General features: G+C 32.6%; 1 protein-coding gene across 3 annotated transcripts; it reads left to right on the top strand.

Moving 5' to 3' along the window:
• The first annotated feature begins 321 nt into the window (after positions 1-321).
• Positions 322-2,218, top strand: LOC115877407 (salivary glue protein Sgs-3-like). Of its 3 annotated transcripts, XM_030893568.1 has the most exons (5): positions 322-516; positions 725-790; positions 846-1,133; positions 1,312-1,421; positions 1,709-2,218. In XM_030893568.1, the coding sequence occupies exons 1-4, from the start codon at positions 465-467 to the stop codon at positions 1,404-1,406; spliced, it is 501 nt and encodes a 166-aa protein (XP_030749428.1). In that variant the 5' UTR covers positions 322-464; the 3' UTR covers positions 1,407-1,421; positions 1,709-2,218. The 3 variants fall into 3 exon arrangements, with proteins under 3 accessions (XP_030749428.1, XP_030749422.1, XP_030749435.1); XM_030893562.1 differs by having other exon boundaries at positions 1,312-2,218; XM_030893575.1 differs by having other exon boundaries at positions 343-516; positions 728-790; positions 1,312-2,218.
• Positions 2,219-15,526: the final 13,308 nt, after the last annotated feature.

Here is a 15,526-nt window from a genome sequence, read left to right as displayed (position 1 = left end):
AATAATTTTAAATTATAAAACTATTAGTAGAATATATCTCTTATACCTCTTGCTGTTTTTTTTAATCCTTACCTTAATTTGAAAATTTAAATCATTAAGTCAAGGTCAAATAATAGAGAAATATTTACTACGCTACGACAAATAGACCCACATTCAAACAAAAATAGCTTTTTTAGGAAGCTTTTAATGTACATTAAAAGATAACAAAAACTATATGATATATTTCAAATTTAGGTGTTATATCTAAAATTGAATAATTTGGAGTATATTTGAATATATGCTCTGATATGATTTGAATATTTTTTTTTTGGTCTTGACGTAATGACGCATGCATTTGACAACCAGCTGACGTCTTTTGCTTCCATTTTCCATTGAAATTTCGCAGTTTCTGGAGTTTATGTTGTTCATTCAAACAGCAGACGTTTTATTCTAGAACACAAGTTGAATAAATAAATTTGAATAAAATGAATTTCGTAGGAATAGTCTGCATTTTCCTCGTAGGATCGTGCTGGGCTGGTAAGGAATATTAGTCTTATTTTTTCTATATTATGTATATTTTTTTTTTGATGTTTAATTATTATGTTTAAATGATCGTTAAAGAAATCGTTAGTTATTTGATGGTTATTTGTGTTAAATTTTGTTTGATATACTTATTTATATAATCTATGTAATATAAGCTGGTTTTATATGATAAACTAGTACAAAGTTTAACTTGATGTTCTAGTAGAGGATGGAACATCAATAGACGGACAAAATGTCACCGATATATCTCCTACGGAAATCAGTCCAGGTAAATATGAAATAGTACAAGATTTTTCAGAAATTAACCAGAAATATATTTGCAGTGACCAATCCAACAGTAAAACCGAGTACGAGTAAACCTACTAAAGCTCCCGTCACTACCCCATCAAGCACCACACTCAAACCTAACACTCCCTCAACGCAATCTACTACAACAACTGAGGCTTCGACAACACCCACCACCACCACCACAACAACAGCCAACAGTGCAACTACGGCTTCGACTAAGGCACCCACAAGCACAAGTATTGCCCCCAATGTAACTAAATCGCCTGATCCGACACCAGTTCCTTCAAGAGACAGGGGATTTAGTGGACCTAGTTTTGTGGGAGGTAAGATCAAATTATTTGTTATACAGGGTGGTCCAATTATAATTGGTAAACTTCGGCAATATATTCTGCAGATAAAATAAGTAAAAAAGTTATAATTTGATTCTATTATAGCTTCAACATCTTTGATGATGTGTCAAGCTTTTTTGATTTCTCTCTAGATTGTTTTTAATTATTGCAGGTATAGTATTGACCCTCGGCTTGATGGCTATCGGTTTTATTGGCTTCAAACTGAATCGTCGTCGCCAGGAAGGACAGAACTATCACACTCTATAGATACGTTATTAGGGGGTAAGAAAAAAGGGTAAACAACGTTATGGTGATTTTTTCGTGTATATCTACTTATACCGTGTGTTGCATCGCCGACTTAAGGATAGGAAATTCCATGTAAATGTTATAAATGATCAATAAAAGTTCTCCAACGTTTTCTGTAAAATAAAATGAGTATTTTTATTTATTGTTTTTATAACTTAAATGGGATTTCCTATTTTAGTTCGGCGATGTTATTAAATTGGCTTAATTTTATTTATTTATTGTTATGTGCAATGTTATTGCTCTAGATGCAAACATGTTTTTAGGGTCATCGGTTCACCGAGTTTATCAGAAGATAAAACTAAGAAAGGAAATCGCATTCATTGTTGTATTAAGTAATTTTCTCGTTACTACATTAACTGAAATTGTTATAGATCAATATGTACAGGGTGTCCCATTTTCGTATGTTTTCAGGATTACTGGTTTATGAGTAGAGATACAAAGATATGGTTTTTACGTTACTGTGGTACTGTTTTATGAAATTTAAGATGCTACATATAGCAGTTCCTGAAATATAGGGTGAATTTGGAATTGTTGCACTTTTCAACTACCCTCTTTTCTCTGTTATCTTGTAACGTATCAGGAACTTAGAGGGCTAAGACAAATCTGTGTGTAGGATATTTTTTAGTTTCATAAAAAAGTAGCATAGTGATGTGAAAACCGCATTTTTGTATCTCTACTCAAAAACAAGAAACTCCATAAAACACAGGACAATGGGACACCCTGTGTGTTATATGTAACTAAAAAATCATCGGTTAATCGGAAAACAACTTAATTCAACTATGTAATGATATCAATTTAATTTTGAATAAATTATAATGTTTTATATTTTGTAACATGTATAGGTTTACATAATCAAAAAGTTTTATAACAATTGATATTAAATGATTATTTTATTAGTCCACATTCTGAAGGGTTATTAAGCTTTTTGATTATACAGTAATAATGTAAAGTATCAGTTTTTTAAATATTAGATTTGATATTATATTTTGAAGGGGCCATAGAATTCAAATTATTACAAAAATATAGGCATATGATTAACATGTAGCTTTTTAAGAAAACAACTGTACTGTCACTTTCACAATTACTGGATTTAAAAGACATTTTGATATAATCACTTTGCAATCACATGGAGTTATCACAAATAGTTTTGCATTTATATAGCAGTAATATATTATATATTTTATTTAGGCTACTTCCTTATGTAATATTGCTTATGTGAACACTTTTATTATCCAATTTAGCAATTAGCTTATGTGTAAGTAATTCAGTTTGTTTATAATGATAATAATTAAAAAATTTGACTTACCCGTTATGTATATTAAGATTTTTCCCTGTAATGAGGAGAAAATCATTTTCAAATTGTTCTGTCCTTTTGAAGTGCTCTTAAGTAGGGGTTAGATTAATGAAAATAAATATTATATAATCAAAAACTGCTTGTTAAGGGACTTGTTTATGTTCGGTACACAACTGGAATATTTTTCTGGAATATTTTATATGTTTAAGTTAGTTCATTCTGAAGATCTGATTTTGTAGAACAAAATACTTAATTTCTTATTTATTGCTGATATTAAATGGTAGGTAGAAATAATTATTTTAATGTATATTTTTTTATTGTTGTGTTAAGTATTTGAATATATTTCTTATTAAATACATTCTTGTTTTTTTTTATTTATACCAATAAGTCATTCTCCGCCAGTGCTGCCACCATCGGAGAGTAGTTAGCATAGTTTTACGCACCGATTTTGCTGTAGCGAATAAATGCGGGGTTATTTCCGTTATAACGATTTTTTTAAAGGTACATAATTATAATTTTAGATGTTCATAAAAAATGTAAGCATTAGCAGATTAAAACCAAAGTATACATACCATTAATATTACTATTATATTTTATCCTCTCATAGTATATGTCTATTTAATTTTTTGGTTATGTAACGAGCACTCACTTGTTTCTTTGAGCTGCTTGAATCCATTTTTGCTTTTGATGAAATCGGAGTGGGAATTTGTAAAGCTATAAATCTAAAATACTTAAATATTATGACAAAGCCACGATTTTAATATTATTTCAATGCGATCAACATCGGAAATGCGTGAAATACAGAGCCGAAAACTTCTGATTTTGCCGTATCGAGCGCTGCTTTCAGAATTTTTAAAATCAACTGAAATGCAGCAAGCCTATGTATAATCTGGCTCTGCTAGGGTACACAAATTATATCCTAAGCGCTTGTCACGATACAAGTGTACTTGTATCAAGATAACCAAATACGAGGGGAGTCAAAGAATGCAACATTTGAAATTCGTCATGTATTTCAGAAACCAAGGAGGCTATGACAAATCTGTGTGTAGCATCTTTAGTTTCATAAAAAAGTTGCACTGTGATGTGAAATCTGCATCTTTGTATCGAGAAACCCTGTAAAATACACGAAAATGGGACACCCTGTACGGTCAATACCTTAAGGTGCGTCCACAGACCTGACGAGACGAGAGCGAGACGAGCGCGAGACATTCCAAATTCGCTAAGGCAGTGTGGACGGGTACGGTGTACCCACGGAGCCTCGTTGCTATCCGTCCTCTGTCACAGCTCGCGCCACAGTCTGGACTTTGGTCTGGAGCCTTTTAATAACCTTGGGTCTGGAGGTGTTTTTGGTAGGCTCGCTAGACTGCGAGATATTAGCTCTAATTTATGAATTTCGACTATTTAAAATTAAATAATCTCAAATTTTTTAAATGGTACACCGTATGTAATCATTTTGCTGATAGAATTTACAAATTTTGCGTCACTGATAATTTTTACCGTACCGAAACCTTTCATTTCAACATTTCTTTAAAGAAATTGAATTATTACAAAATCTATTAATTTTGGATAATATGATATATGCAAAAAAAAGTTACCGAATTGTACGTAGAATCTAATAAAAAAATAAAAAAGTAGCCTCTGTATACTCTACAGTAATTTTAAAATGTGTTTCTATATAACTTTTCTATTTAACATTTTGTTCTAAAAAAAGTATTTTGTAAAAGCACAGTTGTAAAAGACGTCGTGTCTCGAAACAAATGAAGGGTTAAAGGGGAAAACAACCAAAAGGGAAAAAACCGAAGATGAATAAAATACGACGAACCAAATACCATGTAGATATACAAACCTTTATTACAATACTCGCTATCCTTTATTATTTGACCATCGTTTGTTATATTCAATTACAATTTAATATGTGTTTGGGTTCCTATCACTATGATCCAATTCGCTTGTCTCGTGGCAGGCTTGCCTCAAAAAATGGATTGAAGATATATGTCTCACTCTCGTCTTGCTCTTGCCTCGCTCTCAGTGGCGGATACAGGAATTTATTTTAGTGGGGGCCAAAATAAAAAGTAATGTAGAATATGCTTTTTAGGGCGCCATTTTTAACAAAAAAGCCTAATATTTAACACAATTTACAGATTTTAGGGTGGCCCGGGCCCCATGGGTCCCCCCTCTGTATCCACCACTGCTCGCTCTTACCTCGTTCTCGTCTCGCTCTTGTCTCGTCAGGTCTTGCCGCACCTTTACGATAAGAATAATATGTACTGAACAAAGAAAGAAGAGCAAGTATTTTCCCATGCGGTATGAAATAAAGCGTCGGATTAAGTGGTTATGTAATAAACACGTATTTTTCTCTCTCTCCTATACTTACAAGATCGCCATAGCGATTTACTCCTAAACATGTGAATATCGACGCAAGACAGTCTCTTGCCGATATGGGATGACTGCGGTTCGGAATCTGCATAGCAAAATAGGTCGTCAGACAGTAAAAAAGTCCATAATTAAAAAAAAATGTTGAAGTGAGTAGGAAGCAGATGAGCAAGAAATCGCAAATTGCGATTCAGTCGCAGCGATTTTAAAATCGTAATCGCAACTTGCGATTGGCTCTGCGATAGCGATTTATTCTATTTGCGAGTTTCAATTTAGGAAACCAGTATTACTATAATATAGCTGTGATTTGCGACTTTGTTGCGATTTTGCTGCGATTGTGATTTTATAATATACCGGGGTTTCTCAAGAGTGGTTCACCCCTATAACGAGGCTATAACTTTTATTTTTTCTGATAAAAAAAACGAGATTTGGTATGTTAGTAGATGACATAGATAAATGAAACAAGTTTAGATTGGAAAGTGCCCATAAGGACAATGTAAACACTATTTGGCGCTATTCTTGCAACGGTCGCGACCCAAAACTTTTGAAAATTTCGGAGCGGTTCGGCTTTTTCCGGAATTATATCACCAAATATTGTTTATTTAAATGTATTATTATTTTCTTTTAATTTTATAAATAAAATACAGTGTGTTGCATACAAGAAACTTTATTTTATATAAGGACATGTATGAAGTGCCTATAAAACATTGGAAACAGACGTTATGCCACGATCCACGATGGTTTTTGCAGTTCACAGCACAGCTTTTTAAGTTTTTAATGCCACTTTTTCACAATTATCACCGGTTGGAGTAAATAAAACTTGAATTAAACTCAAAGATAGCAATAATTACTTTGAAAATCGACGCTATAAACACTTTTCGGAATTTCTTTAACGAGAGCGGTTTAGATTTTGAAAGACTTTATGCATTTATGATTTTTGAAGATTCTGACTTTGACAAGAGAAAATTATTTCTGTTTTTGTTTGCCGTTGTTCTTAGCGACCGCTATAGCAGCGCCAGATCGCGTATAACGGTCGCGACCAAAAATAATTTCGCGACCCAAAATTTTTACGGGCTTTCCAATCTATGGTATATGACATAAATTAGGATTGATTGACGTATTCAATTTATTGTTTTTAGTAACTTTCAGTTTCACCGGAAATGATGAACTTTTGATTTTTTAAATGACAACTTTTGATTTTTAAATGACACCCTCGGTCGGTGACATTTTCGCTTAAACAATCGTATTTTAAATTTCAGTCTAGAATGTGTCATGGCTGTGTTAAAAACACTAATTTTAATCAAGATGCCTTGGAAAAATAGATTTGATCGTCTATTGTTTATCGCATCTTGGCCAGTTTAAAGATGCCCAAATAGTATTTTTAATCATGTCTCAATTGTTTTAAATAGAACGAGGGTGGCTCATTGGCCTATTTAGAAAAAAAACATTTTTTTACGAATAATTTGGTTTGGTAAATATTAAAATCGTAGCGACTATATTCTGCGTTTGCATAAAATCGCAATCGCAGTTTCAATTGCTATTGGAGAATCGCAGTTTTGCTCATCTCTAGAAGTGAGAACCTATGTAGGTAATTAAGAATGTGCGACATTTGAATTCTTCTTTTCCTGATTCCCCATAGAATACTCCCTCAGGTCAACAGGTGTGCGGCGTTTTATCTTTCAGTGGAAGGGGGGTTACGGGGGCGCCACCACGACGTCCAACAGGTGTCAGGCCGACGCGCAAAGGGCCCCAAAGCGCGTCCGTCGCCGTCAGTGACATCGCGGACTCGCACGAAGAAGCAGCCCGCCAAAAGGGGGCTACGCGATATAGGTCTAGCGATACGCAAAACGAAATTTTTATCGTGAAGCTGACGACAGATTTTTTTTTCTATTGAGAAAAAAAACTAACGCCATAAAAAGGTAAATTTTTGTTTAATTTTCTTTGAAATATAAAAACCAAATTTAGTTTAAGAGTCCATTTCACTAGTCCGAAAAAGTAGCAAAATAAGCGTACGGCATTTAACGTTTTATGTAAAACTGGCTAGGTATTATTACACAAATGAAGAAGGAAATTAAAGATAAAGGATTATACTATATCCGTATTGTAGCCCATTTTTAAACAACTTCTTCTTTTTTAAGATTTTAATGGTCAAAGATCAACAAAATATTCCTTATGTTTGGACTAAATTTTCTCGAAAATAAAGACATAATTTAACATTCCGTTACAATACGGAAATAGATTGAAGTTTTGTGATTACAGTGATATAAAATTTATATGGTTTTGAAACAAATTGCTCGCTATTTTATGGTAAATGCTGAAGCTCTGCAAACCTTAATCAAAGCATGTGTGTTTGGAATTTTAGGTGTGGCTTAGGCAGATTTCTGAAAAATAATATATATTTCCTTCACACCCGCTTTACCCGACTTCTGAGAGCGACCCGAATAGTACAGCGTAATAGACTCTTAAGACTTACAACAGAAAATCTATAAAAAAACAATTTTACTTAAAAAGGGTCTTGTCCTGAAAGTCCTATTTTTTCGAAATAAAAACAAGGACGAGTATAGTTTGGATTCTTTTGGGCTTTTATTAATATTTTTTCAACGGTATAAAAAATTCTCGTACTCAGCTTTAAAACATAATAAGCGGAACTACCATTGTCTCCCTTAAAATTACATTTCAGCTCAAACTAAAGCGGCTTTTACACGATGCGACTTTTGCTTAAGCTACGTTTGCACGATGCAAGTTTTGCTTGCGCAAGAACTTGATTGCAAGTACTTGCTTAATGTAAACTGTGTTTCAAGTAATTGCTCAACTGATTGTACAAGAAAAATTACTTTGCAATTTGCAAGTAAAGTTGATCGACGGTCTACTTTTCTTGCACGCTAGTAGGTACTTGCAGAGCGAAAATTTTACATGTAAACACGTTGTCAAGTTCTTGCAGTAGCAGTTGCACGAAAAAATGGCCCCAGGCAGGTTGTCTCACGACCAAATTATGAGGTTTTTAACAATTTACGAAAAGCACGAATGTTTGTAGATCGTTAGAGTACACCTTAGTGTACACTATAGAAATAAAATTATGAGATGCTGCCTCTGAAAGAGTTTTGGAATAAACAGTTTTTCCTCAGATTTATCCGTGGTTTTACCCATACTCTTGTTTTTTTGATTTTTTTCTGACAAAGTACGCAATTCATCACTAAACGTATGACAGAAAATATTTACACCACATTTAACAATCTCTGTGGTATCCATAGTTCTTGCACAATAACTTGACTAGTGTAAACATACAATTTTAAAATGTTCGGTTGCAAGTACTCGCAAACAAGTATTTGCGCAAGCAAAACTTGCATCGTGTAAACGCCGCTTTACGCAAATATTTGATTGCAAGTACTTACAGTTGAACATTTTAAAATTGTATGTTTAAACTAGTCAAGTTATTGTGCAAGAACTATGGATACCGCAGAGATTGCTAAATGTGGTGTAAATATTTGATGTCATACATTAGTTAAGTGATGAATGTGTATTTTGTTAAAAAAAAAGAAAAATCAAAAAACAAGAGTATGGGTAAAACCATGGATAAATCAGAGGAAAGATTATTTATTTCAAAACGCTTTCAGAGGTAGCATCTCTCATATTTTGATTTCAATTATAGTGTACAGGGTGGACCATTTTGGTTGTTTCTATAGGGTATCTAGGAAACCGTAAGAAATATTCAAATTTTGATACTGCAGTCTCGGGTTCTTTTTTTGAAAAACTCACAATGGCGCAAACGGATCGTGGCTATCTTGATCGGTTTCGAAGCTACAGGGGGATTCTTAAATTTTGTATTTTTTGAAGATGTTCGATAGTTTGTTTATTTCAGCAGCCACGAAAAAATGAATTATACATTCTAAAGGCTCTTATCTGTGTAGAATGCAGTGCCGTAGTCAGACTTTTTTGGAAAAAAATATTTTTTAGATATTAACTACTATACTTTTGTTTTTTTAAATAGCGCGATGGAATTGTTGTGTACAAAGCGATCGCATTAGTGCCATTAGCAGTATAACACAATTTGGCATTAGTAGCGACTTTAGTGGTATGGGCATTGCTCGCGGATCAGTCGTAGCATTAGTAGTATTAGTTGCGATATTACTACTGGTATTAGTGGCATTGTCCGTGGAAACACTGGAACAGTGATTTTTCTTTCTTTTTTTAGAATGGACGAATTATCCTTTATTTTGTTCATATTATTTCCTCTTTAATTGAAATTAGCAATAATTTATATAAGGTCTACATAAAAAAAATTCGATCAACTATCTGTGTCAAATACCTCACTGTGCGGCGTGCAGAGACGGTGCCAACTCCGTACCATTAAAATATGTTCTTTTGTTTCTGTCACACTTATTTTTTATTTGCTTCGTATTGTTCGAATTTATTTAATTGCTAATACATGGATTAATTTGAAAGTAGATATTCGCTTGTTTCCTTTAATACTCGGCATGACCTACCAAAAGGAAAGTCGATATCTTTAAATAAATTGGAATTTTAAAGTTAATAGTGAAAATAAATATATAGTGTTATATATTTTTGATGCCAAACTGAATCAGGAAATTTAAAAAAATAGAGGGGGTTGTATTTAAAAAAACATAAGTATAGTTAATATCTAAAAATATATTCGTTACGAAAAAAGTGTGACTACGCCACTGCATTCTACACAGAAATGTGCCTTTAGAATGTTTAATTCATTTTGCGTAGTTGTTGAAATAAACAAACTATCGAACATCTTCAAAAAGTACAAAATTTGAGAATCCCCCTGTAGCTTCGAAACCGATCAAGATAGCCACGATCCGTTTGCGGCACTGTGATTTTTTCAAAAAAATAACCCGAGATTGCAGTATCAAAATTTGAATATTTCTCACGGTTTCCTAGATACCCTATAGAAACAACCAAAACGGTCCACCTTGTACACTAAGGTAATACTTGTACTCTTCTATAACGTTCTTAGCGCCATTTTTTCGTACAACTGCTACTGCATGAACTTGACAACGTGTGTACATGTCAAATTTTCGCTCTGCAAGTTCTAGCACACAAGAAAATTAGACCTGTGGTTAACTTCACTTGCAAACTGATTATTCTTTTACAAGTACTTGAGCAAGTATAAAACTCGTACTGTTTTTTCAGTTTTAAGACAAAATAACCGACTAAATCAAACTACCGCTGTCTCTCCCTCAAGAATATTGACACTCCAGCAGCAGTGAAGCTTCCATTGATGCGGGCGATGCGTCGCATCCCTTCAAAACATTGTAACACGTTTTTATTTCAAAAACTCAGTAAGATCTCCTATCCACTATGAATTAAAATTCTCGTTAAATTTATTCAAATAATTAAATTCAATTTCAATTATTTAATGTGTGTATTGTATTGCTCTAGATAACGCTACCTACGTTAAACGCTAAAAATTAAAATATTTCGACAGCGCGATGATGCGACTGTGCTCATTACATCTTGAACACCGCCAAAAATATTGTCTTCTTCTTCATTTGAAGAAAATCTAATAAAAGTTTTCGCAAATATGCATTCTAGAAGAACTGATCTTAATTTTAAAATTTAAAATCTGCTAAAAGCTGTGAACAGATACGTTCACAGCTTTTTTTACCTAAATTTAGTTCTTTTTTAAATTGGTTTGATTATTTTTTTAACCTGTTGCATTTTTTTGTATATTTTATTGTTATAACTTCAAAATTAAAGAGTTTAATAAAAAAAAACGAAAAAACTTATTGTGTTGGTAAAATGTTAATTATTGCAGTCACTTACTATATCCCCGATTGTATTGACGCCACACTACGCCGCTTCATTCCAGCTGAAACTTGTATTAAATATTAATATTATATTATTATATTATATAATATACTAATATACCGGATGCGTCTCAAAAGTGGCTCACCCCTATAACTTTTTTATTTTTTCAGTTAAAAAAACGAGATTTGGTATGTTAGTGTATGACATAAATTAGGATTGATTGACGTACTCAATTGTTTTCGGTCACTTTCTGTTTCACCGGAAATGACTACAACTTTTGATTTTTATATGGCACCCTCGGTACCTTTTTACTTTATTCGATAGAAAATAACACTCTGAATAGAATGACATATCATATGTCAACTTTTGACATTTTCAAATGGTTTATTTGAAATTATAACTTGCAGTTCGTAACGAAAATTTGACTCGAAATACCAGGTATGTGGTATCAAATTATTCGTAAAAAATGCTTTTTCCAAATATGCTAATGAGCCACCCTCGTTTCATTTCAAAAAATTGAGATATGATTAAAAATACCATTTGAGCATTTTCTAACTGGCCAGGACAAGACACTAAAAACATTAGACGATTGAATCTATTTTTCCAAGGCTCCTTGATTAAGAATCAAGAATTAGTGTTTTTTAACATAGCCACGTTTTTTTTATTAAGCGAGAATGGCAAAAGTTGACACATGACATGTCATTCTATTAAGAATGTAATTTTCTATCGAATAAAGTAAAAAAATACCGATGGTGCTATTTAAAAATCAAAATTTGTAGTCATTTCCGGTGAAACGGGAAGTGACCAAAAACAATTGAATACGTCAATCAATCCTAATTTATGTCATATACTAATATACAAAATCTCGTTTTTTATCTCAAAAAATAAAAAAAGTTATAGGGGTGAGCAACTTTTGAGACGCAACCGGTATTTAAAAAAAATTAAAAATACTAATAGAATATAAAATTCTGCATAATAAGACAAGTATAGTTTGTTTTCTTTGATATTTTTTAACGGTATAAAAACTAGTATTGTTTTTTCAGCTTTAAGACAAAATAAGACAATAATAACTACCGCTGTTTCTCCCGGGCTCTCCCTCAAAGCTATTAACATTTTAGCTCAAACTCTAAGACTTATCTAATTATTATAAAATTCTGAATAGGACATATTTTTTCAAGAGTATAAAATCTCGTCAGACAGTGAATATTACCCAGAAATAAATGGGGTGCTAGTGCAACTCTGTCAATATTTCCTCAAACCTTGTAACACTGAACGAAATACCTTCTCACGCGTAAGTTTCTATTCATTTTTCAGTTAAAATGTAAGAAATACAGAAGTATGGATTTTTAACGTTTATTATTTGTATATAGAGTTCGGCTCAAAAAAAAATTCCTCGATTATTATTTCAATGGTTACTGCGACGTCGTTTTTCTTCTCGATCGCATGACAACGAAGTTCAATTTTCCCATGTAGGAGAACTTTATTTCCTAATAACAAAGAACTTTTAAAATTGAGCGTGTACATATACGGTTGCGACTCTATAAAAATATTTATAACCAATATTTTATAACCTACACCTTGGTGTGTAGTGGCACTGTGACGCCTTTCGGAAAAGTAAATATCGCCAATTAACAATAAAAGTTTACACGTCGTAAGCGGAAATTGTAAGTGGAAATGCTCATTTTCCCGATATTTCCATTAATAAAAATGTTTATAGATCGCACCGATGAATATGTTTCGTAATAATTTTATATACATTTTTATGTTTTGTTTGTTCGTTATTAGTTAGTAATTGCCTCAACTGCGACTACTTTCCTAGAAAATAGAGCCATTAAATGTAATAATATAGAGACTGTCATAGCTGTGGGTAATAAAAATAATCGCCCTATGTCGCATCAAGTGATTCCAAGAATATGTTGTCTGAAATATGGGCACGAAAAACGGACACCTTAAAAAGCTGGAAACCCTAAGAGTCCATTTCGCTAGTGCGAAAAAGTAGCGAAATAAGCGTTCGGTATTTAACGTTTTATGTAAAACTGGCTAAGTATTTTTACACAAATGAAGAAGAAAATTAAAGATAAACGATTATACTATATCCATATTGTAGCACATTTTTAGACTTTTAAACTTCTTTATATTTAAGATTTTGATGGTCAAACCAGTTTCTAATCATCTGCTGATGATGCTAACATGGTTAGCGAAACGCGCGTTCAGTGTAAAAGTAAAAGTGTTTTGGTGTATTGTGGTGATTTAGTGTTTTTATTTTGGTCAAACATCAACAAAATATTCCTTATGTTTGGACTAAATTTTCTCGAAAATAAAGACAAGTTAAAATTCCGTTACAATGCAGAAATAGATTAGTTTTGTGATTACAGTGATATATAATTTATATGGTTTTGTAGAAAATTGTTAGCTATTTTTGGCAAATGCTGAAGCTCTTCAAACCTTAATCAAGCCTTAATCAAAGCACGTGTGTTTGGAATTTTGGGTGTAGCTTAACACGACAGGATCGGGCTAAGCTTTGCGGATTTCTGAAATCTATACTAATATATAAAATCCTTAAGTGACTGACATACTAATTAATCACGATCTTGCTCAAACCACTCAACGTAAGAAGCTCAATTTTGGCATACAGGTTGATTCTGGGGTGTAGAAGTTCGATAAGAAGGGATTTTTCGAAATTCCAGCTCCACCCCTCAAATATTACAATAATTTTTATTTAAAAATGGTCAAGTTTCGAAAAAACGCTTAAACACGTATATTTTATTTTGTTTTTTTACATATTTTAAGAATTTTTAAAAATGTATACAGGGTGTTTCGAAAAATCTGGTCATTGATTAATCACGTTCCTGCTTAAAGCGCTTGACGTAAAAAGCTGATCTTTGGAAAACAGATTGACTTTAGGGTGTAGAGGTTCAATAAGAAGGGATTTTTCGAAACTCGAATTCTAAGGGGGTGAAACTATCCCTCAAATATTAAAATATTTTTTATTTAGAAACCCGTGAGTTTTTCGGAAAAACTCTTAAACACGTATATTTTATTTTGTTATTTTACATATTTTAAGATTTTTTATAAATTTATACAGGGTGTTTCATAAAATATGACCATTGAGTAATCACGATTCTGCTTAAACTGCTTGACGTTTAAAGCTGATTTTTGGCAAACGGATTGATTGTGGGGTGCAGAGGTTCGATAAGAAGGGGTTTCTCGAATCTCAAATTCCAAGAGGGTGAAAACGCTCAAATATTACAATATTTGTTATTTAAAAAACGGGAAAACGCTTGGACAAGCATAATTTATTTGGTTTTTTTACATATTCTGAAATTTTTAAAAAAATCAAACAGGGTGTTCCAAAAAATTGGGTAATTTCTTAACCACGATTCTGCTTAAACTGCTTGGCGTAAAAAGCTTATTTTTGGCAAACGGATTTTTCGAAAGTCAAATTCCAACGAGATGAAACTACCCTTCAGATATTACCAAGTTATATAATAATATTGCCATATTGTTTTTTCTCATGCTAACATAAATGTGAGAAAATTTTATCTAGTTTGAATGTTAATGGAAATTCTTGCTTTGCTTTATCATCATCATTACAAATGATTAATTCGACGCGAACGAAGTCGCTGGTACACGCTAGTATGATATACTAACCAAATATAACCAAATAATATATATATTTCCTTCGGCCACACACCCGCTTTACCCGACTCCTGAGAGCGACCTGAAAGTCCAGCGTAATAGACTCTTAAAAAGTTCAATATATCTTGACAATAAAAGAATTTCGGACTTCAATTGTCTTTATTTATTTTGATTAACGCAACGTTTCGGTCAGACGGATCACTGACCGTTATCAAGTGTAAAGTAAACTAATTCCTAAAACTACTGAGCTTTTATACTGATTCATTAGGCATTCACACGTGAAAAAGTTGGGTGTTGTCCACATAGAATGATTGCATTGGAGCGTTTTATCAGTGGTTGCCATATTATAGGTATTTCGGTACTAGGATTGCTATAAAAACGGCTTCTTTAAATTTACGCTTTTTGCAATGAGGTTTTCCTTGAGGTGGACAACCCGTAGTTTTCTTTTCTTTTTTTTTCTTTCTACCCGATTGGAAAGTCAGTTACCGATAGCGGCTAGACAGCTAGCTTTTAATCCATAAGGATATTTCGAGATTTTTATTTTTTCCATCCATTATAAGCTTAAAGCTACCTAAAATTCGAAGTTCGAAGAAATTTTGAAGTTTGTGATACATCTAGAAGTACCTACCTTAGAATTTTGATGATCTGTCAGTGAGTCAATGTCGAAATTAAAGAAATTTGACAAGCGATAATTCATAAACTATGAGGTATAATTAATTATACATATAAATTAATTCCTATATTAGCAGTTCAAGGCAAGAAACTCTTATATAATTTTATTATATACCTAAAAACGGCAAGAAATTTATTTTCCATTATTAATTATACATATAGTATACCTAATCTGTGGTATAATTGAGGTATAATTACTAGATTTTTGGTAACCTAGCCAGCTATAGTATGTCTTCATGTGTAGTGAAAATTAATATTCTTGCTTTATCCACCATAAAGTTACAAGGTGGTCAAAAGTGCCGCTCATACCGTTGAGAAAAGGATGGTA

This window comes from Sitophilus oryzae, unplaced genomic scaffold (genome assembly GCF_002938485.1).
Source record: "Sitophilus oryzae breed Bouriz unplaced genomic scaffold, Soryzae_2.0 scaffold_1060_pilon_pilon, whole genome shotgun sequence".
Classification (NCBI taxonomy): Eukaryota; Metazoa; Arthropoda; class Insecta; order Coleoptera; family Curculionidae; genus Sitophilus; species Sitophilus oryzae.
The sequence above is the reverse complement of the archived record's forward strand: the minus strand, read 5'-3'. Positions and strand labels throughout refer to the sequence as shown.